The 27,138-nt window shown below is 51.2% G+C and overlaps 9 protein-coding genes across 9 annotated transcripts in view; 5 read left to right on the top strand and 4 right to left on the bottom strand.

The window, feature by feature from the left end:
• Window positions 1-332: 332 nt before the first annotated feature.
• On the top strand, window positions 333-947 carry STEHIDRAFT_122137 (uncharacterized protein). The gene is made up of 4 exons (XM_007304972.1): window positions 333-402; window positions 455-592; window positions 665-774; window positions 848-947. The coding sequence occupies exons 2-4, from the start codon at window positions 583-585 to the stop codon at window positions 893-895; spliced, it is 168 nt and encodes a 55-aa protein (XP_007305034.1). The 5' UTR covers window positions 333-402; window positions 455-582; the 3' UTR covers window positions 896-947.
• Window positions 948-1,825: 878 nt separating this feature from the next.
• STEHIDRAFT_122138 (uncharacterized protein) lies at window positions 1,826-2,096 on the bottom strand (the record flags this gene model as incomplete). The annotated part of the gene is made up of 1 exon (XM_007304973.1): window positions 1,826-2,096. A coding segment is annotated over one exon (210 nt), but the record flags the coding sequence as incomplete, so codon positions are not given.
• Window positions 2,097-3,435: 1,339 nt separating this feature from the next.
• On the bottom strand, window positions 3,436-4,218 carry STEHIDRAFT_58288 (thiol methyltransferase 1; the record flags this gene model as incomplete). Its single annotated transcript, XM_007304539.1, has 4 exons — window positions 3,436-3,703; window positions 3,761-3,873; window positions 3,941-4,033; window positions 4,099-4,218. Coding segments are annotated over 4 exons (594 nt in total), but the record flags the coding sequence as incomplete, so codon positions are not given.
• Window positions 4,219-6,536: 2,318 nt separating this feature from the next.
• STEHIDRAFT_58669 (uncharacterized protein) lies at window positions 6,537-7,607 on the bottom strand (the record flags this gene model as incomplete). The annotated part of the gene is made up of 4 exons (XM_007304567.1): window positions 6,537-6,655; window positions 6,713-6,772; window positions 6,827-7,179; window positions 7,234-7,607. The coding sequence occupies 4 exons, from the start codon at window positions 7,605-7,607 to the stop codon at window positions 6,537-6,539; spliced, it is 906 nt and encodes a 301-aa protein (XP_007304629.1).
• Window positions 7,608-10,023: 2,416 nt separating this feature from the next.
• On the top strand, window positions 10,024-10,864 carry STEHIDRAFT_111694 (uncharacterized protein; the record flags this gene model as incomplete). The annotated part of the gene is made up of 3 exons (XM_007304974.1): window positions 10,024-10,174; window positions 10,204-10,459; window positions 10,534-10,864. The coding sequence occupies 3 exons, from the start codon at window positions 10,024-10,026 to the stop codon at window positions 10,862-10,864; spliced, it is 738 nt and encodes a 245-aa protein (XP_007305036.1).
• Window positions 10,865-12,389: 1,525 nt separating this feature from the next.
• Window positions 12,390-19,571, top strand: STEHIDRAFT_80396 (uncharacterized protein). The gene is made up of 21 exons (XM_007304630.1): window positions 12,390-13,248; window positions 13,302-13,455; window positions 13,512-13,731; window positions 13,787-14,127; window positions 14,179-14,286; window positions 14,343-14,425; window positions 14,480-14,733; window positions 14,804-14,996; window positions 15,060-15,215; window positions 15,288-15,470; window positions 15,582-15,658; window positions 15,804-16,122; window positions 16,262-16,386; window positions 16,554-16,673; window positions 16,765-16,863; window positions 16,928-17,033; window positions 17,121-17,634; window positions 17,795-17,928; window positions 18,043-18,250; window positions 18,369-18,474; window positions 18,640-19,571. The coding sequence occupies exons 1-21, from the start codon at window positions 12,395-12,397 to the stop codon at window positions 18,744-18,746; spliced, it is 4,461 nt and encodes a 1,486-aa protein (XP_007304692.1). The 5' UTR covers window positions 12,390-12,394; the 3' UTR covers window positions 18,747-19,571.
• Window positions 19,572-20,340: 769 nt separating this feature from the next.
• STEHIDRAFT_122143 (glucosamine-6-phosphate isomerase) lies at window positions 20,341-22,273 on the top strand. The gene is made up of 7 exons (XM_007304975.1): window positions 20,341-20,590; window positions 20,710-20,773; window positions 20,863-20,979; window positions 21,217-21,320; window positions 21,429-21,587; window positions 21,709-21,909; window positions 22,048-22,273. Exons 1-7 carry the CDS (start codon window positions 20,587-20,589, stop codon window positions 22,266-22,268), a joined length of 870 nt encoding a protein of 289 aa, XP_007305037.1. The 5' UTR covers window positions 20,341-20,586; the 3' UTR covers window positions 22,269-22,273.
• A 601-nt stretch (window positions 22,274-22,874) lies between these two features.
• Window positions 22,875-26,127, top strand: STEHIDRAFT_122144 (FMN-dependent alpha-hydroxy acid dehydrogenase). The gene is made up of 9 exons (XM_007304976.1): window positions 22,875-23,516; window positions 23,630-23,754; window positions 23,894-24,004; window positions 24,235-24,335; window positions 24,445-24,601; window positions 24,705-24,822; window positions 24,950-25,153; window positions 25,358-25,534; window positions 25,744-26,127. The coding sequence occupies exons 1-9, from the start codon at window positions 23,288-23,290 to the stop codon at window positions 25,920-25,922; spliced, it is 1,401 nt and encodes a 466-aa protein (XP_007305038.1). The 5' UTR covers window positions 22,875-23,287; the 3' UTR covers window positions 25,923-26,127.
• A 68-nt stretch (window positions 26,128-26,195) lies between these two features.
• The window catches only part of STEHIDRAFT_58783 (kinesin light chain), a gene marked incomplete at both ends in the record, with an annotated part of 2,209 nt that continues 1,266 nt past the window's right edge, over window positions 26,196-27,138 (bottom strand). The window contains one exon of the mRNA XM_007304576.1: window positions 26,196-27,134. Within this exon, the coding sequence (XP_007304638.1) occupies window positions 26,196-27,134 (939 nt within the window). The remainder of the gene's footprint in view (window positions 27,135-27,138) is intronic.

Here is a 27,138-nt window from a genome sequence, read left to right on the forward strand (position 1 = left end):
TGCGCTGTAGTATGGTACATGAATTTCTACTATGTAATGCATTGAACCGAGCCAGTGCAAGCACAAGAAACCTCCCATCTGTGGGTACGGTGAAGAGTACAATGAACAGCCTGTATGTAAACGTGGGACAATCGACTATTGGACCTTTTGACCTGTTTTACGGTACCCATAGCAAGAGAATGTGTCATGAAAATGGGGTCATAGGCTGCTGGTCAAGTGAAGCCTGAGTGTTGATCTTAGATGAACTAACGGAAGACCACGAATCCCCAGAACGCTGCTCACGCCGTTGTGAACGCCGACTGTCATCGCTAGAGGTGTGTGTATCTGGAGAAGCGACTGGCAAAGGAAGAGTAATATATGGAATGTCTCCTGGGTGCATCGGTGGACTCAGCACATGTCCAGCTGGTTTTTAGAGTCAGACACCATCGGGTATCCTAAGATATTGGAGACGAACCAGGACCAACTCTTCGCCCTTGAATCACTGGTTTAGATGGGCCTCTTTGTAGTGACCGCCGTTTCTCCTCCCGAATGGCCCGTTTTGGTTTGTGATAGCATATGAGCCACATTGCGGTAATGACAAAAATGAATAAGACTGTGGTTGAATGTCAGTCGACGTGAGGTAACAACGATAGTTAGGATTGTGGAAATGTAGAAAATAACGCACGTGAGCTAAGAATTATAGCCATACGCGTATTTCCAGACAGATTGGAGCTTGTACTAGCGGCAGATGTCGATGACGAAGATGAAGCAACAACCTCCAGGGTCTCAGTAGCACTTGTGTAGGACAGAGAGCAATGTATGGGATCGGTGTTGGTAGGAGGCATGATATATCGTCAAATAAACTGACTTTCTGTTCTATCTGTTATATATGATGGATGTTTTGGAGTTGATTTGACGAGGTCGACATGTACATGTTGATGCATGAGAGGTGACTAGAGGCGACACATGTCGAGGTTCCACAAAGGTCCCCGAAGTTCCGTCTAGGCTCCAAACACAGACCTTCGAAACATAAACAGAGATGAGAGAACACAAAGTAAGAAGTGTGTTGTGATCATACCCATCCACGGGTTGAAGAGCCAATTGGAAGCTATATGCTCGTGTGGAGAAATATATAATAGTGCAGCTCTGCACAGGTGTGGCAGTCGTCTCGTTCCGTGGACGAAGTTGTGAGGTGCAACGGGACAAACGTGAGGTGCCGAGGATCTAGTTCCAGTCTGGGGCAACTTAGTGCGTACCCAGTGGACGAGTTCCAAAGACGTGCGATATGTGTAGGAACTGGTCACATCATTCGACAGGTGTAGTGAAGAAGCCACAATATTCACCAATATGGTAAAGATCCATGTCGGCAATAATGACATTCTTATTCCTACAGCTGTCATGCACAGCTCGCTAGAGGACCGACATCCTTTATAACATAACGCTTGAATCTTGAGAGACGTAGCTCTTCCGACACGGAAATGATTATATCGTCTTCAGAATAGAGTACAGAGTGAGAGGCACCTCAAAGTCGACAAAGACGACAACAGTTGTATATCGGCCATGCTCCGATTCAAAGTCACGGTGGCTACATGATCATGATGCAACAACGATGCAGTCTTACGCACTTGATACGTGTATGAATAGAACACCACGTGTTTCTTGCGGCGAATCTTGACTTGAGGCTGTGGAAAATGGTTAGACGAAGTACCGGCGTTATTTCACGGCGGGGGGATCAGTATTTGGCGCACGCCAAAGCCATTTGCATTGTCAGATCCATATCCAGGAAATAGATACCAAAATGGGACACTCCAGATCATATATTTGCCGTAGTTTAGTGTAAAATCCATACTGTACTTTTTCGACCAAAGGTTCGTCACGCGTTCTCCGCGTTGATGAACCGAACAAAATACTGCGTGACCTCACGCATAACGCAGGGTGAGCGAACAGTGACCTCGGCAGGCGCTTGCGCAAAATAATCATTTTCGCAAGCGCCTACGTTGTTTTCTGAACCATTTACGGGTCCCGTCACGCTCACGCACGGCTTCTGAACCGTGACCCGGGCGAAACTGATGGGTGACGTAAATTCTTGATGAACCTTTGGTCGAAAAAGTACAGTAGTTTTGCTTTGGATTCCGCTTTGGACTCGCCCAGATGAGAAGCTGAAGAAAAACAATGGTGCCCTGCAAATGGTTATATTTTTGCTAAACTTTAGAGTTCTCCGAGTCAAGAGACAAAGGCCCGCTTTAGACCTCAAAATGGCGTGACCCAAAGCCATTATTCGGACTGCTCGATTTGGTGAACCAAAGGCAAACAATTGAGCCCGATATGCTGCTCTCTATAGTCTGGCTTTGGGCTTAATCTGCCACTTGGCGAACGTTGATTGGCTATCAGATCGCAAAAATTCCAAAGTTGGACTATGGAGAGCTCCATATGGGGCCCGATTGCTCGCCTTTGGTTCACTGAATCGAGCAGTCCAAAGAGTGGCTTTGGGTCACGTCATTTTGAGATCTAAAGCGGGCCTTCGTCTCTTGATTCGGAGGACTCTATAGTTCAGCAAAAATATAACCATTTGCAGGGCACCATTGTTTTTCTTCAGCTTCTCATCTGGGCGAGTTCAAAGCGGAATCCAAAGCAAAACTATGGATTTTACATTAAACTACGACAAATATATGATCTGGAGCGTCCCATTTTGGTATCTATTTCCTGGATATGGATCTGACAATGCAAATGGCTTTGGCGTGCGCCAAATATTGGTCCCCCCGCCGTGTTTAAAGGGTGACGCATGAGTGTGCTCGTAAGTCTTGTAGGAAGACCCAGGAAAAAATAAGACCTCTCGAAAGGCGATATACGCCGGAAACGCCCGAACTCGGAAGAAGGTTTGTTCCTCTATCGTTCTCAAGGTATAGCAGACTGTATATAGTGCTACTGACAACCTGCTTCACACCATAAGAATAACTCGCGTGAACCTCTTGTACTTATCCTCGGAAGGAACCCGATGTATGATCTCACTGACACCGACCGTTGCCATAAAGGAATCCAGTTCAGATAAACAGCCCGTTCAATGGACACTGACTCAGTCTAGCGATAAATCCAATAATACATCATGTCGGAAGAGAGTTGTACTGGACCAAGGCCGCAGACCCATCGCCACGTTGAGTGGTGGTCAGATGCCTCCAGATGCTCTTAGCTACAACTTGAATGTGGCGGAAGTTCAATATCATCAGCATCTGGACTAAAATAAAACTGCGTGAGGACAATGGCGGGCCTTGTGAGAAGCAGGCCGTACAGCTCTGCCAAGTGAATCGAGAACTTCGAAGAGTGCGGGGAAGAAAGAAGGATGATAAATGGGGTGAAGTTGAACCACCAGCACGTCCTGACCTGCTCGAGAGACATACAAACAAAGTACACCACCAATCCGCATGGTTGAGCATGCACCAAGATTACACCGCAACGTCATCAGTTCCTCTTCCACACAATCATCTGCGATTCGCCGTCGTAGGGACTCGCAGCCTTCGTCTTGGGAGTCTCGTCGTAAACCTTCGTGAAGTTACCACCAAGGGGGCCAACGTAGTGCTCGGGCTCGACGTGGTACGGAGGGCCGCGACCATCAGGCGTGAGGCCTAGGGGATAGACGAGCGTGATGAGGTAGCCGCCTGGTTTGACCAGCGCACTCATTTGACGACCCCAGTCATCCCGCATAGATGGTGGGATAGCAACGAAAAAGCTATAACAGTAATAATTAGCCAATATCAAATATCACAGGCATGATAAATGATCCTACGTGTAGTCATAGACGACGTCAAAGCGTTCGTTCTCCGGAGGACTGAGGGCAAAGAAGTCACCGAGTTGGAATGATATCCTCCCGGATGACTGAAGTTCTGGGAACGCCGAGAGCTGCCTAAATCGTACGGCGGCAAGTTACGACAATGCAATGACGCGGGTTTGGTCCAAAGATAGAGACGTACTTGTTTGCAGCCTCAAGAGCTGTAGGAGAGATGTCGTAGCCTACGGTAGTCAAACCCAACTTCGAGGCGATGTAGATAGCATCGTATGCCTATAATCAAACGGTCAGAAGTCAGCCTGTGATGTACTATGCCATTACGGTCGAATTATCCGTACTCTTCCACAACCGGGGACGAGAGCTCTGCCAGTCTTTGCAAAGTCGAGGGCGTTCGACTCGAGGAGCTCGCGGAGAGGCGGTTGAGCCTCCCCTCCATCCCAAGCGGTAGCACCGGCCTTCCTGTGTTACAATATGTATCATCAGCAAGAGTAAGAATAATAAAAAAGACGTGACCCACCAAGCCTCGTCCCAACCGGCGGATTTGGAGTCGAGGTTTGCACCGACGATAGTCCTGAGCTTGACGACTTCAGGATCGTGGTTCGCGAAGATATCACGGGGAGCAGGAGTGGCTGTCAAGGTGGACATTGTGATGTGGGTATGAATGCGTGTGTTCTGAGATGGAGGGGCGAAACTGAATGGTGTTGTTAGTTGTTGAGTAGGTTGAATGTTCGAGCTCGGTTATATAAGTAGAGATATCGTGGGTGAATCTCGCCGCAAAGGTATGTTTACATGATAGTCAGTGGTATTGGTAAGACTCCTCTAGTATCCACAGCGGATATGAACGAAGTCGCACTCACGAATGTAACAGGAAGTACTTCCATTCCACTTACGACAACATACCGCGAGAGTCAGACCAGCACTCGGGGCTCGTTATCATCCCCAATACGCCGAGCACCTGCTTGTCGTGGTGTCTGTCAGGCTCCAGCATGGGGATTATAGACTGATAATAGTCAAGTTACGGCGAGGAAGTACTTCCACCGCAGGGCCTCTGAGTAAGGAAGTACTTCTGTATGCGAATTTGGTCGAATTTCGATGGATTGTGCCCGAAATCCATCCTCCGCAGGCCGATAACGAGGAAAGGGGAGACTTGTGACACTGAACGAGCAATCCACAATACGAAAATATATGGGAAGATAGACCACGACGACAAAGGAAGTACTTCCTTGAGTTGACGTGGTAAAATGATGGGTATTTTGGCTCAAAAGCTGAGCGTCATGCCGCCCGAGGACGGAGAACCGCGAGAACATAGTGCGTTTGTATGAATCTTGGTATCAGAGAGTGTCCCTTAACGGTTTACGGCTGAGAGCGGAGGGCCGCGGAGACTATCATTAGGATTTTCGAGCCCATCAGCCAGGTACATGTGAGTGTCAGTACCGACCGAGAGATTTCTTTTCGACTATGGGCATACTCGGCATTTGTGGAGCGCTCCAAATCATAGTCCACCCGATTCGAGGTTCGAAGGTAGTCATGGAACATCAAAACCAATATTAGCAGGACAACATGCATGACGTTGTGAGCAGGAAATGAAAGAGAGGAGAGGTGGAGAGCAGGACGGAACCGTTAACTAGTAGCCAATCGTCTTCTGCCACATCGTGATCGTATTTTAGGTTCTGTACTTGGAACGTCGCAAACAGTTCCCCCAGATATAGCGGAATCATCACAGGCTTGGAGGTACTAGGAGGCACATATATGAGAGTATGCCATTGTCTGAAAAAACGCACGAATCAGGATTCAGACTGACGTAGCATGGATCATGCTAGGATGTCTGCGGAAAGGTTTAGGATATCAATCCTGCAGGTCTGGACTTGTGAGAGTCAATCACAAAATATGGCATCAGAGGTCGAAACTTGCCAGTTGCTTGATGGCGCCATGGAAGATCGACTCGGAAGTCTATTCAAGGGCATGATGCTGAATCCCTTGTGACGTCGAGAGTTCAAGCGCTCAAAATACACCAGACCTCCAAATCTTCTCACTTAAGAAAGGTCGGCGGCGTGGAAGACACTGCAGCAATCTATGAGTTCATCGACACCGGCAGAGTATATGAGGAAAGCGTTGATAAGATACAAAACGTACATGTTTCTCTACCCGTGTTCATTCATATTTGATGTTCAGCTGTTTGTCATCCTTCCTTTCACGCTGGCGCAAAGTCCCCGCGAACTTATTAAACTCCACACGCTCAAGAGTAATGGGATGAAATCAGCTAGGATCATTCAAGTCCGAGAATCGACGGAAGACCATACCATGAACATCGAAATGCTACACGCACTAAAGAAACGCAAGTGAACTGTGCCGAGAGAAGGGGAACGCATACGTATAACGCGGGAAACCGTCCGAACAACGAAAACGAACATTGTCACAGATTGCTATAGGTAGACGAAGAAAAATGAGGAATAAAAGTCGATGTAAGTATAGATGTCGTATCTCCGGAAGTCCTCGATATGTAGATACTTAGTCCATGGACAACGTTGCAAAATAGGTAGACGTGCAAGAGAGGGGAGTGATGGGATATGTGTAGCGTGAGGAAGAGGGCGAGGTGGCACAGGGCGCTGAGACAACACCTATGTAACCATAGAGGTATGGGAGAAACAGTGGTGGGAAAGGAAAGCGCGAAGAAATGGCAACAGTCCTAGATACACATGGGAGGTCGGGAATAAGATTGGTGACATGAAACTGTTGTCCAGGGTGAGTAGTGACCGGCTACGAACAAGACGAGGCACTAGACCGAGTTTTGAGAAAGCTCGATGGGGCAGTCCGCGTTCGTGACGGAAGTCGTAGTCGAATGCTTAGGTATGAGCCCGGCGATCCAGAAGTCAATATCTAACCGGAATCGAATGCCTAGAGGAACACCGGTCAGGAGAATGATACACCGGGCATGCTAGACAAGATACGGACCTGGTCGAGTGCCGTTCGCATTTAAAGCAGAGTTTCTGCAAGCGTCGTACCAGGCCACCCCTAGAATTCAGACGTCAGCAACTACGTACTCCTCATATTCAGGAGAAAGCTTACAGGTGGTATCTGAGTCGTTGGTAGCAGTGTATGTAAAGTTCAACGGGAACTGCATTGCGCTGAAGGTATTGGCAGGAAACGTCTGTTTTCCCAGTGAACCCTTTCCGACCTTCTTCGAGGTGTCGAGGTCATAAACTAGAGCATCGAGTTTGGTGAATGTGAGGGGGAGAATGTTGGAAGAGGTATCAACTTCAAGTTGCGCGAGTCCAGGGAAGGAGAAATTGGCGGGAGAGCGACTGAATTCAGTAGTTATTGACGCATTGAAGTCTCCAGTGGCCTCCACGATGGGGTCGGTGCTGTTGATAGAGAACCCTGGTACTCGCGGAATGGTGATCGCAAGCACGACACCGATCCTATCAGCAAAATAGTTAGCCAAGCCACGATAAAAAGGATACGAATGGACGCACAATATGATTAGACCGAACATAAAGAAGACGATGAACTTCCTTGTGAGCCACCTCTTGCCAAACAGGCCCCGTTCGCCACGTCGAAATTCCTTCCAGTATGTGTCCCTCGACTCCGCCTTCTTCTCCCTCCTTCCAGACTTCGTCATATCTCGCATTTCCGACGCCTTCCATTCTGGTCCGAGTGCTGGTACAGTGACCATCTCCACTGGACCGACCGAGCTGGCATCATCGAGTTTGTTTGGCGAAGGTGGTACTTGTTGATAACTACGTTGAGGGCGGTAAATAACAGGGTATCTGTAAAATAGAGCGATGGGCTGCTCACCTCCCCTGTTTCTGTGAAGTACCAAAAGCCGTGCTGTACCGCGGACCTGCATTATTGAAATCCGCAAATACGTCCCAACCTCCCTCATTCTCACGATGCGCCTCCTCGTCTTCATAGCCGCCCTTCACCGGTTCCACTCTCCCAGTGTCCAGATACGACCCCCTGTTGTACCCAGCTCCTTGCGTGCGCAGAATCTCGCTGCTCCGCTGTGATGGTCCTCCATTGTTGTAAAAAGAGGTAGCGTTTGAATCGTAGCGACCACGGGTAGTGGGAGGAGGTTGTGAGAAGTCTTGATTGAGGGCGTCTACAGAATTTCTTCGGTCTCCGTAGAACGAAGATACTCCAGACTGCCGGTTGTATGCCATAGGATTAATCGACGAAGAGTCAAGGGTGGATGGTCCGAGACCAAGTTGTGAGAAACGGATGGGGAGGATGGATGATAGATTTCAAGGAGTTCCACGGAGCTCGAAACACGCCACAGCTAAGAAGAAGAATGTAAAGAGTGTAAGAGCCAACCCGTGCGTATTCTGCTCGCCTTCAAGGATACAGAACTTCAAGACAGTAGCAGTTGCTGCCGGTGCCGTCGTCGTCGTCGTCGTCGAAACGCGATGAGCACAGGGAGCACATTGACCACGCCAGGCCGCACGGCCGCGAGTTGCCGATGGTGCGCTGGCATGCTTGTGGCACTAGAATCTTTGACTTGTGGCGAAATTCAATTTTGAGCCATGTCTACTACATAGTCATATTCTCAATATCGATTCTCGACCTAGTGTACACGGAAGATTAGGGTCGTATAAAAGGGGGCTACAATGAAAAAATGATGTTCTCGGAGGTACACATCGAGATGTATTATTTCTTAGACCTTGGTCGTTCAATCCATCAATCCCTGACCAATATCATCACTCCTCTGAGGTTTGTGGTACCTTGGTGTTGAGTAATCAAACGGTAGGGCAGGAGGAGAACTCCAAATACTTTACACACCCTCAAAACCCTGGACCTCCATGCTCGAAAGATAAACTTCCGAGGAAGGAAGGAAGGAAGGAAGGAAATCTGATCCAGTGATGTTCGCCGCAGTCGTTTCAACACTGAAGACCACAATGCGCACAGTTTCGGTGAATTTATGGTCTCGCGCCACCGCTCAACTACGATCTCCACGAGTACACACGAGGTCCACCCAGAGATTGAGGAGAGAGCTGGATATTAATGCGACGTAGTCGCCTGACGGACGGTAGATATGTGGAAGCTCTACGCATCCGCATTGTATTCGCCCCTGGTAAGGTATCAGCGAAAAGCCAAAACGTTCTCCTGAATTCCACGATGATCAAAAGCTATTTCAGACTTTCCGTATGGCCCCGAGATGTAAAGCAAGCACACGTAAGGCCGGATCACTTCCATCATTGGACCAATGTCCTCTTCTCGACTTCTACATGTTGCCAATCGCATCGAAGCTGTCCAAGAACCTACCGTAAACCATCGGCAAACGAGCACCGCTGGAATCTAGCCCACAAGCACACATCGCTATAAACGTCGTACTGTCGTCGACTGGCGGTGAGCCATCCTTACGCCGACCATGCTGATAGGCAATCTCAGCCACCCGAGGTTTGCCCTCTCACGGTGGCCTTGTCTTTGTTTCCTGAGACCGTCTGTAGACGCAAGGATATGTTTACGGCCCGGATTTGACAGGGAAGCATACGAATGCTTCGTCGTGAGTTCGCCGTCGGTCATGAGACGCCACACGCTGCCCACCAAGGGGATAAAGTGCACGGAAGGTGGGCCACGATGGTCCAGCAGGGTGAAGCAAGGTTTTCGCGATTTAAAGTTGAGGATAGGGGTGGGTTCGGCCAAAGCGACCAACATTCAGAGATAAAAGAAGATCACGAACATGTCGGGATGGCGGGCCATGCAGGCAAAAAGCAGTGATGTCCATTGATATCATGGGAATGGAGGGTATATATGCGTGCGCGATATGCAAGAAAGTGTGAGAGGGGTGGAAGTACTGTGCATGCAGTTAAAAGGATGTCAGAACGGCGTGACAAATTGGAAATATTCGGTTGGTACATACCAGTAGAGAAACTCATGTGGAGGGACTCCGGGCTATCGAGTATGTGAACGAACATCATTATCGTAATGGTGGAAGTGTAGCAGTAGAGGAGTGCTCGAGGTCTTCAGTGTCTTCACTGTCCGAATGACTCCCGGTATCGTCTGGGAAACAGTGCAGAAAAGCGAAGATGCCTTGCAAGATTTCTTCGCGCCGTCTATCTCTCCAATCTGTGAGCGAAACGAGGCAGAGTTTAGCTATTGCTTGTCCCAATGATGATAAAGTACCACCATTGTCAATGCTATCCATTGTCAATGCTATGACAGTGGAACACGCACCGTAGAGTCTCTCCACGCATTGAACTGAGGTGATGTCGGGTCGAAGTCCCCTAGCCTTACAGGCATCTAGGCCAATCAGAAAAATGACTAAAATGCCTAGAAAGAGACAAAGATGCGTGAGCGACGAGCAAATCAAACAACCCGGAACACGTTTACCTAGCATGAGCACCAAAGGAAGGACAATATCCTTGGTGGAAGATGATGATAAAGAGCATGAAGCAGTGCAGTCTTTTGCAAGGATTGGTGTGTGCATGGCTTAACGTCGACACAAGATGGTGAGAGCAGAGACAGTGCGGAACGAGACTTTGAACCGAAAAGAATGTTCTACGTTTTATACCTCTTCCTCAAGCTGCGCATCGTTGATACAGAAGACATCGATGAGGATAGAGAAGGCTACAAGAACTCAGGCAGTGCGCAAGAGTTGGCGCTCAATGGTGGTGAGAAGAAAGCAAGAGATGTTCATCGCAAAGCAGTGATATGTTGTGATCGTGGCCCGGGAGCAACCAAGGAAGCGCTCTTGTCCCTCCGGTACGCGCAGATCTCGCCACGCGCTGGGTGTGAGGCCGGACACTCGATCTGCCCGCAATGAGCGCTTCTTTCAGACTCGACTCTCCTCCAGGATTAAGGAACTTTCAAAGCGAAGTTCGGAACGGAAACAGCATTCAAGGCACGCCCTTGACCGAAGAGCACAATGAATCTCGGTTACGAGATAGTATAGATCATCGGGAGACAACCAGATATAGCCTCCCCGCGACAATACGATCGCCACAAGGCCTTGCCCGCCTTCCGCTTCAGGCTAACATTGCGTTTCTCACAACTGCAAAGCGTGATTACGCAATGTCGAGTGTCAATGAACGAGAATGGTCCGTGGAGCGTATTATGATTGCTCAGTCTAGCAGCAAGACCGAGCAGTTAGCAGCGGGCATTTCGTAGAGATTCATGCGCAATCTGTCATCCTTACCAGTAGCGTGGGAAACAACCTTACAAAAGTAAATCATAAGCAAAGGGAAATATTGAAGACGTGCAGGCCCCCACCTTCCCATAATATCTCGCCCAGAGCTAGCAACTGGTTTCCAATGTATCGCACCTGGGCCGTATGACCGAACAACAGGAGCAGAATAACGAGAAACGCTGGGACCGGTCAGTGTGCCGCAGTATCCATGAAGAGAGTCATTGAAGGAACTCACCGAGAATCCAAGCAAGCATGCTGGCTGATGAAGTAGTCTACGCATCCAGGGAATTAGTTTAAGCGTACTGGCTCGGAGAATAACGATAGACATCACGGACAGATAAATGGCGATTGGAGGCAGAGCGATCGTACGATCTCGGGCGTAAGATCCAGGTTTTATACGGGAGAGGGGAATGGTACCGGCCCTTCTGACAACCGCCCCCTAAGGTCATTATACTTAGCTATCAACAATCGTGGCAAGGTTCTAGAGCGGCTTGTTAGTGGACGGAGGACATCTCCGGGCTTCATCATTTAGCGTAGTAAAACAATAGGTGGATGGAGTTTTGCGGACGAAGTAAGAAGAATGCGGGAAGCATGTAGATCCACGGACTTCTCTCGGTTTCGTGAGAAGTGAGGATCAGACAACAAGTTCCGTGATTTGATCCACCGTTCTCATGGAAAGAACCTACTACGGGTGTCTCTCACGCAGTGGTGATGCGAGCTGTACATGTTGCCGGGGATATACCACGTCACGATACAAATGAGCTCACCGTCATTGTGGGACGATAACAGTCGTGTACAAGAATCTCAGTGCGGGCTGACGTCCTAAGATAGTGAACCTAATGCACAGATCGGTGCACAAAGTAAGAGTGAGTAGGATTTGGAGGAACATACCTAGATCTATCGCCGAACGGAACATGACTGTAGGATGGTGGTAAGTGCCTGCATACTGCAGTGCCCCGTAAGAATGTGCGCGACCGGCCTCCACTCTGGTTCCTAGCGTGCATGCTCGACCTTGTCGTAGGACATGGTCAATCAGCGTCCGAACTCTTCAGTTGTATGACGGTGACTGGTATCCAGCACTATGAAGGTAACAGGATGGGCTCTGAATGTTTTTGGGTGGATAAGTACACGCCGTTTCACCTCTCATCGATATGCATCTGCAACCGGTCAGAAGGTGTAGCAGAGCGTTGTGAACACACCAGTGACGCGGACCATAAAAAGTAGAGGGTAGAGATATGGCTGCCAAATTGAGATGTTTTTCAGACGGAGCTGAATTCGCGGAGGATATCGGATACAGTTCACAACCTGAAGAGGTAAGGTTAACCCCCTAAACAAAGTCACGTGGTATGTATGCGTCACTTCCGCTGCCAATTCGGGACCCTCCATTTCATAATTCATACGTCCACAAGTGAAGGTGAGTAAACCGTCTTCTCTGAAGAAGGCCGGGCTTGGGGACGCATGCTCTCTCTAGGACATCTCACAGATAGATAGCTTGGGCCATCCAAGTGCCAATGAACTCGACCCCGCTGATCGTACCGTTCACATTTCCCGATGTGCAAACCGGCGATGAGGCATTGTTCAGCACGAAGGCACTTATAGGGGAGACCTGTTCTGATACTCGCGCTGTCTGTCTTTCTTCATGGAGAAGACCTACGGAACGAGGGTCCGTGTTGTCAGGCTCTGGATCCGAATCTATCCACGGCGTTGCCATTGGTTGTGAGGACGGCTCCTTGTTTTTGTTCCAGCGCCCTGTGGACCATCATTTCCCTTCGGATGGGCTCCAAGAATCGCGCGATCCCACACCTATCCTTTCTAGGCCTTCAAGTCCTCTCAGGCAAGGTCATTCTGGCCGTTCGCACTCGCGTCCTAGGACTCCCTCCTCTCTCACTGGATTCTCCCCGCTAAATATTGCATCTCGCTCTCGCATTGTCTCTGGCGTAAACACCGACCAGGTTCAGGCCCCCAAGAACTATGTCGACTACGATGAGGAGCCGGAAAAACTAAAGGAGCTTCTCAGAGGTGGTGTGAGAGACACGACGGTCTCAGATCGGCTCAGCTTACCGTCCTTCGATAAGGGCCTTACCATTGAGAAGTCTACACAAGCCACGGGCACACCCTCAGCAGCCGCAACAGCTCGGCGTGGGGACACCACGTTGTCGCCTCCCTCACGTCCCTCACCTACCGCCACTTCCAAGTCATTGTCTTTAGCCTCCTCCCCTACTCTGCGTCCGTCTGCGCCGCCTTCCCTCTATGGCTTCCGCCTTGAGCGTCACGTCTTTCCTTCCAGCTCTGGACGCGGTTGCTCTGTTTCTCAACTCCAGCCGCTGAATTCTGGCAGACACATTTTATCACTGCAGGCCAACGGGTAGGAAATATCCGGTTTTCTTGCTCGATTTGTCTGCTCAACATGATTTTCAGACGTATCTCTGTCTTTGCTACGCACGATGGTTCATGCTGTTGCTCGACCTCAGTAGTAGAGACGACGCTCGCACCTCCCGAGAACCAAAAGGACGTAAAGATTTCTGGCAATGTCTGGGCTTGGAAGCGGCTGGAAATTGTCGAACTGGGAGAGGTGAACGATCTACCTGATGTGGTCAACATCGCCGGACTGACACACCCATCCGACAGTTCATAATTATCATGGTGGCTGCCTCCCTTGATGAAGCAGCGGCTCCGCCTCCGTCATTGAACGGCCTTGATGACGATCAAGTGCAGATGTCTCGTATCGCTATCTTCGAGCTGCGCAAGGGCTTCGAGCTTGAAACTCAAGAAACCCGCATCGAGAAGCTTGGCGATTGGTGCATCGAGGGTGGTGCCGAGGGTATAGGCATATATCCTAATCTGGATGGTGTGCTCGTGTTCTCTCAGTTATTCTTAGGTGACGACTGAGCATCTGTCCGTAGCGTCGCTAACCATATACAATACCAACACCTCACAGCACCTCATCACTCGGCGAATGAGCGTCACGCCTCGCTGGCCGCTTCCCACCCTCGGCACCAAACTACACAGCTCCAGTACCACTAACCTTGGTGTTTCATCTTTCAACCCGTTTCAGGCAGGGCATGCTCGGCCTAAGGACCAACCTGTATCTCCAGGTAAAGCAGCTCAAAACCCCGGACGGATCGAGCTCAATGACGTGGTTGACTTCGGAGAACTGGTGGCACAGCCAACCATCAAGGGTTTGCGTATCATACGGGTGGAGGAACCCCTCCGGGGAGTCGTTTGGACCGACTCTGACCTCATCGTAAGTATTTTTGTCCTCCGTCCTTGCGAAGCCGGTAGTAACATCTTATAGGGATTCGAATGCGCTTCGACGAAGCTGGCACGTACATTCTCTATACAAGCTGAAGACCTACGAGATCTCGCATGGATTGACGCGGACGCTTTTGGTCTAGTTTTCTCGGTCAGTATCACATTCATTTCATACAGAGAGCATCGCTTACTATATCTGGTTTTCAGGATCGTGTTGAGTTTTTCACTCTCACACGGGTGAATGCAGACAACGACGAAGTAGATGATGCGAATACTCCTGGAATCCTGCAGTAAGTCATTGGCAAAAAAAACCTTGTACGGTGATGTTTATCGTTTCATCTTAGTCCACAGGCGGTGAACACCATCCCACTCGGAGAACAGCAGGCTGCACATGTCCTCTCTATGTCGGAAGTCTTGGGCACTACGCTGAGTCGTCAAGGCCGTCGAAAGCTTCTCTACTCTTCCGCACCGTCCGCCACCGACAAATCAAGCACACCGTCTAAGACCATGTGGAAAGCCTCTACCGGCAAGAGATTACAGCAGCCGCGGATAACATGCATGCTTCCTCTGGAATTAAACCTCCTCATTCTGGGCTTCAGTTGAGTAACTCTATTTTCAACCGACGCAGTTAATTGACCGTCTGTTTTTCTCCTCATGATGCCGCGTAGGTGATGGGAAGATTGGACGTTCGTCCCTGTCGGAAATGGCCCACATTGATACCCGTCCCCAAACTCGAGAGCTCTCGGAGATTGCGGTGAATGGTGCCATAGTTGACCTGCATATCATCCAGGCGGAGATTTCTGGACAGCGACTAGTCGTCGGCGGTGCCGATGATGGGTCTGTCGTCTTGTGGTCCCTCGAGTAAATTTTATCCTTTGCGACGATCGCTACCGTTTATCCTCCGCTGATGGTTCGTATTCTTAGTTCTTTGAAACTTCTAGCGCGTTGGACGGTTTTTACGACACCCCTCGCAGACGTCGTTCAAATCCGACAGGACAGGGGTGCGCCACTCCGAGGATGCATACTCTGCATTTCTACGGATGGAACCATTGCGGTTGTTGCCGTGGATGAGTATCAATTGTTAGCATCTTCTTCTCTCTCCGTCAATTTACGGTTCCTCGACCTGCCTCGCTGATTTCCTCTCCCCAAAAGCCTCTACATCGTCCCAGGAGCCCAGGCACAACTGACGAAAGTCTGCATCGGTGGCGACAGCCTACTTTTAACATACGCAAACTCTCGAGCACGACTTTGGGATGTGAAGACGAAAGAGTTCTGGCGCTCCATGGACAGGGAAAAGGCGGACGAGATGCTATTCCAAGGCGGATGGCTGGAAGTGTAAGTGCCCTTTTACGTCTTCCGACGCTCATGCGATTCGATCGGCGAATGGAACCGTTGACTCGAACGTTGTTCCTTGTACTCATGATTGGATCTCCGCTACGTTCTTAGGTCGCTTGACAACCATCCACACACACTTCATGGTGGTATCGCGGCCCTGGGACCGGCGCTTAGGGGTTCAGACTCGGGTAAGTCCTTCCAGCGGTTACTCACAGGCCTGCTCCTCATGCGAACTTCCTTCTCGGTCTCCGTGACTCACATCTTCCATATTTTATCTCCTTCCTTGCATCACCTTACGAATCGCTCCACACGTATCTCTTCGATGGTCCACAGCCACGACCTTGCTGGTCGACCTGGAACCGTTCCTCGCCCGAGCCGTGTCTATCGCGAAGTCTCTCCCGTTCGACCGGAATGAGAAGAACATTGACAGCGGCAGCAGCAGAGGCGCCAGCAGAGCCCCCAGCCCAAGTAACCATCAGAACTTGACGCAGAACCTTGATCGCGAGCATGTACAACCACCCACAGTCGGTGTTCTCCGGACCATACTCACGGCGCTTCTGACGCCGGGGTTGAACTCCGACATAGATTACATCTGCACGGAGAGGCTTGGGCTGAAACCGTCCTCGGCGTCTGTTTCTGTGGGGCTCTATGGGTGCGTGTATTTCTCCGCCTTTCGCACCGCAATTCTTGTGTCATGCGCTCTCGGATTCAGAGCGGGTCGATCTCAACGTTGCCTGGCGCGATGTCGATGGCTGATTTGCGTTTCGCACTTTGTTGCTTTGGGCATGTAGAAACGAGTCGACGTGCTTGAATGTGGTGGATACGACCGAAGGCGCTTGGTGTATTTCTCCCGAAGCATCCGCAGCTCGCGCGCTCGCCATAATCTCGTCTCTCCGGACGTTACATCACTTCCATCGTCAGTCATCTCTCGAACTTCTCCACAATCAATAGTCCCACTTTCTCCCACTGTCCTCGTTTCAACTCATATATCCCGCATCCCATCACCCTCCGATCCATTCTCATCCTCGCATCCTTCCGTTCAACCGTTCGACCTACTGAATGGGGCATCTTGAAATGACACAGCGTCCGATGACACGAACACGGTCATTGCCTTTTACGCTAACGGACTGCATCAGGCCGTGGGGAAGTATTTCTGCAGGCCTAGTCTGCCGTATCTGGCAAAGTGGTGGTTCGAGTCTTGCCGTAAGTGTTCTTTGTTCTACGCATCAGAGATCTTTTCTGATGTGCGGTTGTGGGGTGTGGACATGGTTCGATGTTTGATTGTGTGATGTAGTGGAGATTCGATCCGCGGCGAGGACTTTGTTCGATGCTGGAGTTGCGGATTTGTCGATTGAGGAGACGATCTCGTTAGTAGAGAGATGGCAACATCATTGTAAGTTCTGATGGGCCCGCTATATCCTTTATACTTCGCTCAGTTTCTTTCGCGCGCGACGTAGTACCGTGCCTCCAACCCGATGCCGAGCGGAAGTTGCCTTCTGTCGCCATGTCACTGTTCCTTTGCGGCTACATCGCCGCGGACAAGTACAACCTTTTGTCTACGAGGTACCGTTCCTGTTTTGCCTGAAACTAAAAAAACGGAGTCTTACTCATTGCTCCCTATGTCTTCTCCATCCCAACCCTCCAATCTAGTGCCCTAAACGACATCTCAAAATCCATAGTCCTCTACCTCACCTCCCCCGACACCGACACGCCCTACCGCCTCCTCTCTATCGACCTCTGCTCGCGCGGTTTCCCAATCTGGCAACAATACGTCGACCCGATGGAACTCCTCCGTTCCCTCTTCACGCTCGCCACATCCTCCTCAAAGTCGACCATCTCCGCCACGTCTCTCGCCCCAGTCTCGGGTAGTCCTGGCTCCGTTACAGGCGTCGGCGGAGGTGGTGGAATCGGAGTTGGAGGAGGAAGTGGAGGTGGTGGTGGTGGAATAGGTATTGGGGGTGCGGGTGGTGGAACGGTGGTGGGCGCGGGCGTGGGAGGAGGTGTGGGACCGCAGGCGCGACAGGCGGTCTTGCAGATCGCGAGCGATGCGAGGGGAGGAGGCGGAGCGCTTTTTATGACGACGTTAAGTTTGGATATTTTGCATCCGAAGGGGTTGGAGCATCGGAGGAGCGTGATGCAGTTGGTTGCGTTTTTGATTCGGAAGGTGGGTTTCTTTTTTCTTTTTCTCTTCGTGCATGGATGGTCTTCCTTAGAATGGTCCTTTGCATTTCATCCTCTGCCTTTGATGAGATTTTCTTCCCTTGCCTGTTCTACGACCCTCAGGTCAGCTCATGACATGATTACTGATGAAATGATTTATCTAGAAACCGCTGGTGATGTATCCGAACCTTCCCCGACTCATCGAAGCGGTGGTCAAGTCTCTCGACCCGAATTCTAATTCGAACAGGGAGGCCGTACTAGACAGTGCGACAGAGATCCTAGGACACGTCGTCAAGACGTACGTCCTCCTCCTTCCCTCTCCACACCTTTACCTCATACCAACTTCCCCTCACTCCCCTCCTCACCCACCCCCTCACCCACCCTCACCCCACCCCCACCCAACGCCCCACAGCTTCCCAACCGTAGACTTCCACATGCAAACCCAACGCCTCGCAGTCGGCACCTCCGAGGGCGCGATCATCATGTATGACCTCAAGACGGGGACGCGGCTGTATGTGCTCGAGGCGCATAAGAAGAGACCGGCGGCGTGTAGTTTTAGTCCGGATGGGAGGAGGCTTGTTACTGTGAGTTTGGAGGAGGGGGTGGTGTTGGTTTGGAAGGTGGGTGTTTTTTTTTTACTTCTTGTCTATATGAGAGGGTTTTGTTTCACTGCACCCATGGCGTTGTTATTGTTGATGATTCGAACCGATTGATTGACTAACGGATGAAATAAAATAGGTCGGAAGCAGTTTCTCGAGTTTCTTCATGCCAGGCGCACCACCGCGCCAAGGACACTCGGGAAGCGAGCCTTATAAGAGTTTAGCGTTCAATGTCGGGGACGAAGGTACGTTTCGTCTCATTCCCCTCCTCCTCCTCCTCCTCTCCCTCCTCCTCCTCCTCTTCCTCTTCCTCTTCCACTACCACCACTACCACCACCACCACCACCACCACCACATCATCTGCTGCAATCTTCTCGATGGCCTGTAATAACCCGATTCTGCACTTGTAGCGACCATGAGCATCGAAGATACGCTCGATGCGGTCAGGTTCGAGTGGGCGGCGGAGAGGAGCGTGCGGTTGAAGATCAGGGGGGTTACGTTGACGTTTAGCACGTAGCACGTAGCGTAGCGTACAGCACCGGTTATAATGAGGAAGGAAGGAAGGAAAGAAGGTCGTGAGTTTGGGCTTCGCTATATTACTTGATTTGAGATTATTCTAGCCGTTTAGTTTTGCGGGCGAATGACTCGGACGGCGCGATATGGGGCCGTAGATGTGATTCAAAGCGTTCTCGAGCAAGTGACGGTGTACAATACTTATGAGGAGAAGATGAACTTTTCCTGGTGAGATGTGTTGCGACTGTGTCTAACTGCTGAACCGTCGATGGTTGTTTTCGATGGTGTATCATAATAAAATGATACACGGCGCCGAAATCTGTTGAAGCTCCCGCCGGGCCCGCCTTCATATTTCGGGGCTGTGTACGACATTATAACAAGCTAATTCCTACAAGAGTGAGGACTTTCTACGGCGGGTTAGTACAGTCAAAAGGCGTATACACGATATATTAAGTAACTCAGGCGTACATACATACCGGAGTCGAACTACAGCGCCTAAGTCGCGGCGGACTCGGGGAAGCTACCGCGACTGAGCTCTCTGGGATGAGGCTCAGGGCCGTCCGACTTTGACCCCGAGGGCCAATGCAGCCGCAAGTCCGCCCTGACCTTTTCTGCATCTTCGTGTGAGATGATGATGCGGTGATTTTGGCCGGCGCTGCCAGAGGTCAGATCGCCGACGAGCGTATAAAGCCAGAACTTGCATCCCTCGCCGACGGGCGAGAAGATGTAATGGTCCCTCTTAAGGTCTATGATGACCTTAAGGACGTCGGAGACGGTCGTTTGAGATTGGCCAGGTGGAACTATTACTGTAGCCGAGACGTGATGGTTCATGCCGTCACAGAAGGCATCGAGGTCGTGGTCCAGGATGGTCTTGACGATGATCGTGCCCGGCTGTCCGCCGCCCAGTGTGGGGCTGACTTCGAGGTGCACTAATGCACTGCGCGTTTGGGAGATATCATTATCATGGTTCAGATGGAGGAGGGCGGTCCAGTGGTTCGTTGGGTTGGAGAGATGGGCTTCGGGTTCGGGGACGGGATGGGCGAGAAAAGTGATGTGGGAGATGGGGATGTCGAGGTGTTCTCGTTGGAGGCCTTTGGTGAACCATGGGGTGCGGGATATAACAGAGGAGACATCTACCTTGGATGAGGCAATTGACATCGTGTCTCTAACAGCGTGTGGCGCGAAGGAAACACAAGCGCCCACAAGTGAAAAGGCGCTGTCCGTTATCGGATATGCCCGATAAGGTTGGATGAATTGAAAATGAATAAATTGGGACGCACGGGCCACACGGCCCCTATTCCGCTCCTCCCGCCTCCCACGAAAACCATCCGCTCTTTGATTGCTCTCGCTCATGGCAGAGCTGCTCGAGCTAACACATATAAAATTTTGCGAGCTTGCGACGTACCGACATCCGAGCCCGAGCATCCTCCGAGTCTCCGCCCGAACATGTACGGTTCTTTCCGCTCGCAGGCTCATACAGCAGCATGCGTACGCTGAGCGCCGTACTCGTGCGCGATGCATTCTTGCTGGGGAGATGCACGCGTTGCGATGGGCTCGAGCATATGGACGTAGTCACATTCTGTATGACCAGGCTTCGTTTCGAATTTTGGGATTGGGGACTATAAGTACGACGGCGCGAGCTTTGCGCGAGCTCCTCGAACGTTCGCGAGAAGCGACCCACCACCCACAACTGCTATCCGTGTTGCTTCCGAGTCTGAGGTGTAATTGCGTTCGCCGTTATCTGCCCCTCACTTGAAGAGCTCCACCCCTCTCTCTCTCTTTCTCTTCGTTCGTATCTCCCATCGTCGTTGTCGTTGTTTGCAGCGACCGTCAGTTAGTATACCATGCGTAAGTCTCGTTCGGTCGTGTAGAGTAGGGGTACTGTATCAGGCTGTGGCGTATCCGCATCCCGTCAACTGATCGTCTACTTCCTATCCTGTTCTGTCCCGTTCTATCCTATCCTACAGGTCTCATCATCCGTGACGATCCCACCGCAGTCGGCGACTACATCGCCAACTATATCTGCAAGAGGTTCGTCTCGTTCTCCTATCATTGATGTCAGTGGCAAGGATACAGTAGAGTGACTGACGAGATGTCGATATCTCTCATCTGGTGAACAGGATCAACGACTTTGCGCCGTCTGAGCAACGGCCGTTCGTCCTCGGTCTGCCTACGGGCTCTTCGCCCATCCCAACGTATAAGGCTCTTATCAAGCTCGTCAAGAATGGAAAACTTTCGTGCGTTTTCTTCGTCTTGCTTTCCTATTCCCTATTCAGATCTATTGGTATACTGATATGATCTCCATATCCCTCTCACAACACATCGTCCTTTTTGCATCGTCCATATCTTCATAATGCTTGCCACCCGTGATTCGGATCATCCTCATCTTGTCGCAAACTTCCCGCTCCTGGACTGTGTGGCGGTGGCCCTCCACGTCGATCCGCGTTATGATATGTGGTTGTTGATCACGATAGGTTCAAGAACGTCGTCACGTTCAACATGGACGAATACGTCGGCCTGCCGCAGGATCATTCGGAATCATACCATACCTTCATGTTCAGGGAATTTTTCTCACATGGTGCGTTCCTCTCCCTCTCCTCTTCTCCCCCCAATTCGCTTACTCGCCCCACACCTCCGACTCACTCACCCCCCACCCTCCTACCCACACGCCAATACATCCAAAAAGTCGACATCCCCCCCTCCCAAGTAAACATCCTGAACGGAAACGCGAAAGACCTGATCGGGGAATGCAAGAAGTACGAAGCGCGGATCAAGGCGTGTGGCGGTATCGAGCTGTTCTTGGGTGGTATTGGGGAGGATGGACATATTGCGTTTAATGAGCCTGGTGAGTTCTTTCCTCCATCCCTACCCCATCCCTAGCCCTTCCACCCACCCCCTCTCGCCTCCTTCCTGCCACTTGTCCTTCCGCCTGTCCGCTGAACAAACTCAATCCCCACCCCTCACAGGTTCCTCCCTCGCCTCCCGCACACGCATCAAAACCCTAGCGTACGACACCATCCTCGCCAACGCCCGCTTCTTCAACAACGATATCGACGCGGTGCCCCGTATGGCGCTCACCGTTGGTGTTGGGACCGTGCTCGAGGCGAGGGAGGTCGTGGTGGTGGTTACGGGCCAGAGGAAGAGTTTGGCGTTGAGTAAGGCTATTGGTACGTCTCTCCCTCCTTTCCCTCCACTCGTTTCCCTTCCACACACATCTCAATTCAACCTCCCCTTCTTTCTACGCAACTCTCAACTCATTCGCTCTTTCTTTCTATGCGCGTGACTATGGGGAACGAAACGAACAGAGGAAGGCATAAACCACCTCTGGACCCTCTCAGCCCTCCAAAACCACCCCTGGGCGCTAATCGTCGTCGACGAAGACGCGACGGCAGAATTGCATGTGAAGACGGTGAAGTATTTTAAGAGTATTGAGAGGGTGCAGGATGAGGTGGAGCAGCATCATAGGGAGTTGAGGGAGAGGGGGGTGGAGGATCCGCAAGAGGGGGCGGTGGGGAGTATGGAGTGAGTGGGGGTGTGGGGTGGGACGAAGAGGGAGGGAGGGAGGGAGGGAGGGAAGAAGGGAGGGGAGGGGAGGAGTGTGTGTATCGGTGAAGACAGGGAATAGGGAAGGAGAGTGTGGCGCAGATTTTGATAAGTTATACATATGGCGTGGCGCTGTTTGATTTGTTTGTAGCGTATGCACATAAGTAGAGACGTCCAAGCTTGTGGAAGGGTCCGCGCTGTACATGTATACACATGCCTCTCGATATAGGGATACAAGTCCTCTCAGAGGCTCGCATTTATGTGTTGTGGATCGAAATACGAGATAGGCATTTAGTACGGGAGTGAATCGCACCTCTGGTGGATAATTTTCCACGATACCTACACGCAAACACACGAATTCGCGACACAGGGGCCACCGCCACCCAAATCGGAAATACTTACTCTTTTTCGGGACCGTCTTTGTCCCGGTCCGGGTCGCCAATTCCCCTTTCCTCTCTGCTCTTTCTCCTCCCGATCGTCTTTTCCCGTTTCAAAAGCCCCTCCCACGCTCGCCGAAACAAATTTCTCTGATTTCTTATGAGTCGTCAATAAATAAATACATCGAGTTAAGTATCCTGGGCCTAAGTTCTCACCAACACCGATCTCTGAATCCAGTCAGATGATGACGGACACCGCTGCTCATGGGCTCATTGGCGCACTCAGATGACGCATGCAAAGTCCACTTTGGTTCACTCTCGTTCTGGTGCTCGAACTTCTATTTTCATAGATTTGCGCCCGGTTTGTCAGTTGTCGGTTGTCGGTTGTTCTGGCAGTGGGCCGTTGGACCGAGCTATCAGTTCTTCAGTGATCATGGGAGTACTTATATATAGGTCTTGTGTTTATTCCAGTGGGTTAAGAATCTGAGTATTTATATACTCACAGGCTCACGGATTCACGGACGTCCTTCCATCCTTTCCCCAGCTTTGACTCGAACTCCTTTGAGCGTCTAAGTATTCCTCTCAACCATACCCCCACCCGCCTTCAAATCGTCATAAAGCAACGATGTCCGACGCCGTACGCACAACACTCGAATCCGGCGGCACTCACCCTCATCACGACGAGCACGTCCCCTCCAAAGCCACAGCATGGACCGACGGAAACGAGAAACCGAAGACGGAGTGGAGCGCGTATATGAGGAATGTGTATGCGGGGAGGAAGCCGCCTTCGATTGGGAGTTATGATGTTGCCAAGTTGGAGGAGAGGGCGAGGGAGGCTACGGAGGGATATCATGGTGAGCTTTTCCCTCTTCTCCCACCTCTCCTGTACTCCGAGTCAGCTCTTAGAGTTGGGTGCTGAATATTGTGTGTTTTGCGTTGTGTTGGAATTGCTGATGATGATGTATAGCGGCGTACATGTATACATTCGGAAGCGCGGGGTCGAGCTCGACGAATAAAGCGAATCTGAAGGCGTTACAGCAGTGGAAGATTATTCCGAGGATGTTGAGGGATGCGTCGACTCGGAGTCTCGAGGTGCGTTTTCTTCTTCTTCTTTCCCTTTCTCTTTTTTCTTCTCAATATTATCTCACCATTGATCCCCCACTCCAATCCATCTACTGACATTCTCCTCCTCCCTTGATCTCTACAATCCCATACCCAATATTTTGTACAGACCACCCTCTTCGGAAACACCTATAAATCGCCCGTCCTCGTCGCGCCCGTGGGTGTGCAAGGTATTCTCCATAAAGACGGCGAATTGGCTACTGCGCGTGCTGCTGCGAAGGTCAGCTTCTATTTCTCCCCATTTCTCTGCGTCGCTTTGAACTTGCTTTGAAACTTATTGGATGATGAATTGATTGCTTGGATGGTAATTTGACTTATTGAACGGTAATTTGACTCGTTGAATGAATATTGGATTCGTTGAACGTCAACCGGACTCTTTGAACAACAACCGGGTTCATTAAATTGGCTCGATCGTCGTGGTCTGCTACGAACGTAAATATGAATATGTAGGTCGGCGTGCCGTTCATCATGAGCACCGCGAGCACGAGGCCTCCCGAGGAGGTTGCGGAGGCGAATGGAGTGGACGGGGCGAGGTGGTATCAACTCTACTGGTGCGTCGTACCTCCCATCGTCTCTATCGTTAAAACATATTTCCCGGCTCGCCATGTTAATTGATTTCATTTTATTCAATTTTATTTTCCCATGGCCACATTAAACCAGGCCCCACACAGACGAAATAACGCTCTCGCTGCTCTCCCGCGTCAAAAAGGCGGGATTCACGGCGCTCGTGGTCACGCTCGATACGATGTTGCTCGGCTGGCGACCGCATGATCTCGATACGGCGTATTTGCCGTTCGCGCATGGGGTTGGGATTCAGGTTCGTGTTATCGTCTCAGCTTACCGGCGTCTTGTCTTGCGCGCCGTCTGTGCTAGAAGACTGAGCTGACGGTTTTTCTGTGGGTGTGGATGTATACTTGTAGGTCGGGACGTCGGACCCTGTGTTTATGAAGAAGATGGGGCTGGAGGCGAGGACGGGGGAGAGTGCGCATTGCGCGTTCCCGTTCGATCCGGAAGCGATGGACAAGAAACGAGCAGAAGGTACGTTCCTTCCTTTCGTCCATCTGGTCTAGTCAACCGTCTAGATTCCTACATCTCGGCACTTATCATCCAATTCATCACTTCCACTCAACCCGTATGCTAATTGAACACATAACATACAACACAGGCGACCCCGCCGCGATCGAAGGCACGAAACTCGGCATGGCCTGGCTCGCGGAGACGAACTCGGGTATGTTCAAGACGTGGGGGATGCTCAAGCTCCTCCGTGATAATTGGGAGGGCCCGATCGTGTTGAAGGGGATACAGAGCGTGGAAGATGCGTTGTTGGCGATGGAGAATGGGATGGATGGGATTGTCGTTAGTAATCATGGTGCGTTTAATTTTTCTCTTAAATTTGTCTCGGCTTCGGTTTTCTTTACAATTTGGGCGTTGTTGTGTCACGAGGTTCTGGGTTGATTCATAGGGGGTTTATTGACATCTACTTCTATTTTATCTTACTTTTCTCCAACGTCGCGACGCGTGTGGCACGGGCGTTCAAATCTCACCTTTCTGCTTCTGACTTTCAACATAAAAGGCGGAAGACAAGTCGACGGCGCGATCCCCTCCTTCCTTGCCCTCGAAGAGATTACGGCGAATAATAAGGTTCGTGAAGCGCAGGAACGCGGAAAGTTCACCGTCTTGTTCGACAGTGGGATCCGGACGGGTTCGGACGTGTTGAAGGCGATCGCGATGGGGGCGCAAGGGGTCTTATGTACGTTTTTCGTTCCTTTAACACAGTCTTACGTTCTGGCTCATTTCCTCCGTCTCTTCTCTCGCCATGCGTCGTTGCTCACTGAACCCGCATTCGGTCGATAAACGCGGCTTTCTTGATCGAATTGGACATATTTCCACATTCCGGGTTCGTGTGGCACTCTCTGTCGTCCTACATTGACGTTCCTTCTCCACCCGAACGCGCAATAGTGGCCCGCCCATTCATGTACGGACTCGCGATCAACGGCGAACAGGGCGTCGAAGAAGTCTTAAGAGGATTGTTGGCGGACACGGAGATCACGATGGGCCTGAGCGGGTATAGTAATTTGAAGGAGATATGGGCGAGGAAGGAGAAATTTATGCGGAAGGTGGATGCGGGGTTGGTTTGAGCCAACCGGCGTGTTCTTGGGAGTTTATGAGTGGACGGAAGGAGAATAAGCTGGCGTTGAAGGATGGGATAGGCTTCGAAGAGAGGCAGTTCCATGCGTTTTTCACTGTGTGTTCGTCCAATTGCCCGAATTGTTGATATCAATATATGCGTAGTACACAATGTATATATGAAGCTGCAGGTAGAACAAATGTAAAATAACCGTCTGTAGAAAATGTGCCCGTCGATCCCATCCGAGCTGCAACTTACTGGCGACGAAGAACAATCAGCCAACTCACTGTAATTCTCTGACGAACTCTCTGCTGGCTCCTGCACCGGGCTTCTCACTGAGTCCCTCTGTCTCCTTCGCTGTGGCCTCCAACTTCTGCGCTTCTTCCAATCGACCCTGCTTCTCATAAGTCCTTGAGAGGCTTCTCATGCTCCGCAATGTGCCGGGATGCGCCTCACCCAACACCCTCTTTCTTGCCTCCATCACCGCCACCTGCAGCTTCTCCGCCTCTGTCCACCGGCCCTGGTTCGAGTATGTCGACGCGAGGTTCGCCATGCTCGTCAGCGTGTCGGGATGCTCCTCGCCGAGCACCCGCTTCATCGTCTCTATCAGCGTCACCTGCAGCTTCTCCGCCTCTGTCCACCGGCCCTGGCTCATGTATGTCGAGGCGAGGTTGTTCATGCTCGTCAGCGTGTCGGCATGCTCGTCGCCGAGCACCCGCTTCATCGTCTCTATCAGCGTCACCTGCAGCTTCTCCGCCTCTGTCCACCGGCCCTGGCTCATGTATGTCGAGGCGAGGTTGTTCATGCTCGTCAGCGTGTCGGCATGCTCGTCGCCGAGCACCCGCTTCATCATCTCTATCAGCGTCACCTGCAGCTTCTCCGCCTCTGTCCACCGGCCCTGGCTCATGTATGTCGACGCGAGGTTCGCCATGCTCGTCAGCATGTCGGGATGCTCCTCGCCGATCACCCGCTTCATCGTCTTCATCACCGTCACCTGCAGCTTCTCCGCCTCTGTACCCCGGCCCTGGTTGCTGTATGTCTCCGCGAGGTTCCCCATGCTCGTCAGCGTGGAGGGATGCTCCTCGCCGAGCACCCGCTTCCTCGTCTCCATCACCGTCACGTTCAGCTTCTCCGCCTCTGCCCACCGGCCCTGCTTCCTGTATGTCGACGCGAGGTTCCCCATGCTCGTCAGCGTGTCGGGATGCTCGTCGCCGAGCACCCGCTTC

Source organism: Stereum hirsutum (genome assembly GCF_000264905.1).
Source record: "Stereum hirsutum FP-91666 SS1 unplaced genomic scaffold STEHIscaffold_8, whole genome shotgun sequence".
Taxonomy (NCBI): domain Eukaryota; kingdom Fungi; phylum Basidiomycota; class Agaricomycetes; order Russulales; family Stereaceae; genus Stereum; species Stereum hirsutum.

What these genes read in the sequence shown, in the direction of transcription:
- STEHIDRAFT_122143 (XM_007304975.1), top strand. An exon ending in GTCAAGAATGGAAAACTTTC is followed by an intron (nt 20,980 to 21,216) that starts GTGCGTTTTCTT and finishes TGATCACGATAG; the next exon opens with GTTCAAGAACGTCGTCACGT. An exon ending in GGCGTTGAGTAAGGCTATTG is followed by an intron (nt 21,910 to 22,047) that starts GTACGTCTCTCC and finishes CGAAACGAACAG; the next exon opens with AGGAAGGCATAAACCACCTC.
- STEHIDRAFT_122144 (XM_007304976.1), top strand. Translation starts at nt 23,288, where the DNA reads ATGTCCGACGCCGTACGCACAACACTCGAATCCGGCGGCACTCACCCT. An exon ending in GGCTACGGAGGGATATCATG is followed by an intron (nt 23,517 to 23,629) that starts GTGAGCTTTTCC and finishes GATGATGTATAG; the next exon opens with CGGCGTACATGTATACATTC. An exon ending in AGGTGGTATCAACTCTACTG is followed by an intron (nt 24,336 to 24,444) that starts GTGCGTCGTACC and finishes ACATTAAACCAG; the next exon opens with GCCCCACACAGACGAAATAA.
- STEHIDRAFT_122137 (XM_007304972.1), top strand. An exon ending in CCTCCAGGGTCTCAGTAGCA is followed by an intron (nt 775 to 847) that starts CTTGTGTAGGAC and finishes AAATAAACTGAC; the next exon opens with TTTCTGTTCTATCTGTTATA.
- STEHIDRAFT_80396 (XM_007304630.1), top strand. Translation starts at nt 12,395, where the DNA reads ATGAACTCGACCCCGCTGATCGTACCGTTCACATTTCCCGATGTGCAA. An exon ending in GCTTAGGGGTTCAGACTCGG is followed by an intron (nt 15,659 to 15,803) that starts GTAAGTCCTTCC and finishes GATGGTCCACAG; the next exon opens with CCACGACCTTGCTGGTCGAC. An exon ending in TTGCGTTTTTGATTCGGAAG is followed by an intron (nt 17,635 to 17,794) that starts GTGGGTTTCTTT and finishes TGATTTATCTAG; the next exon opens with AAACCGCTGGTGATGTATCC.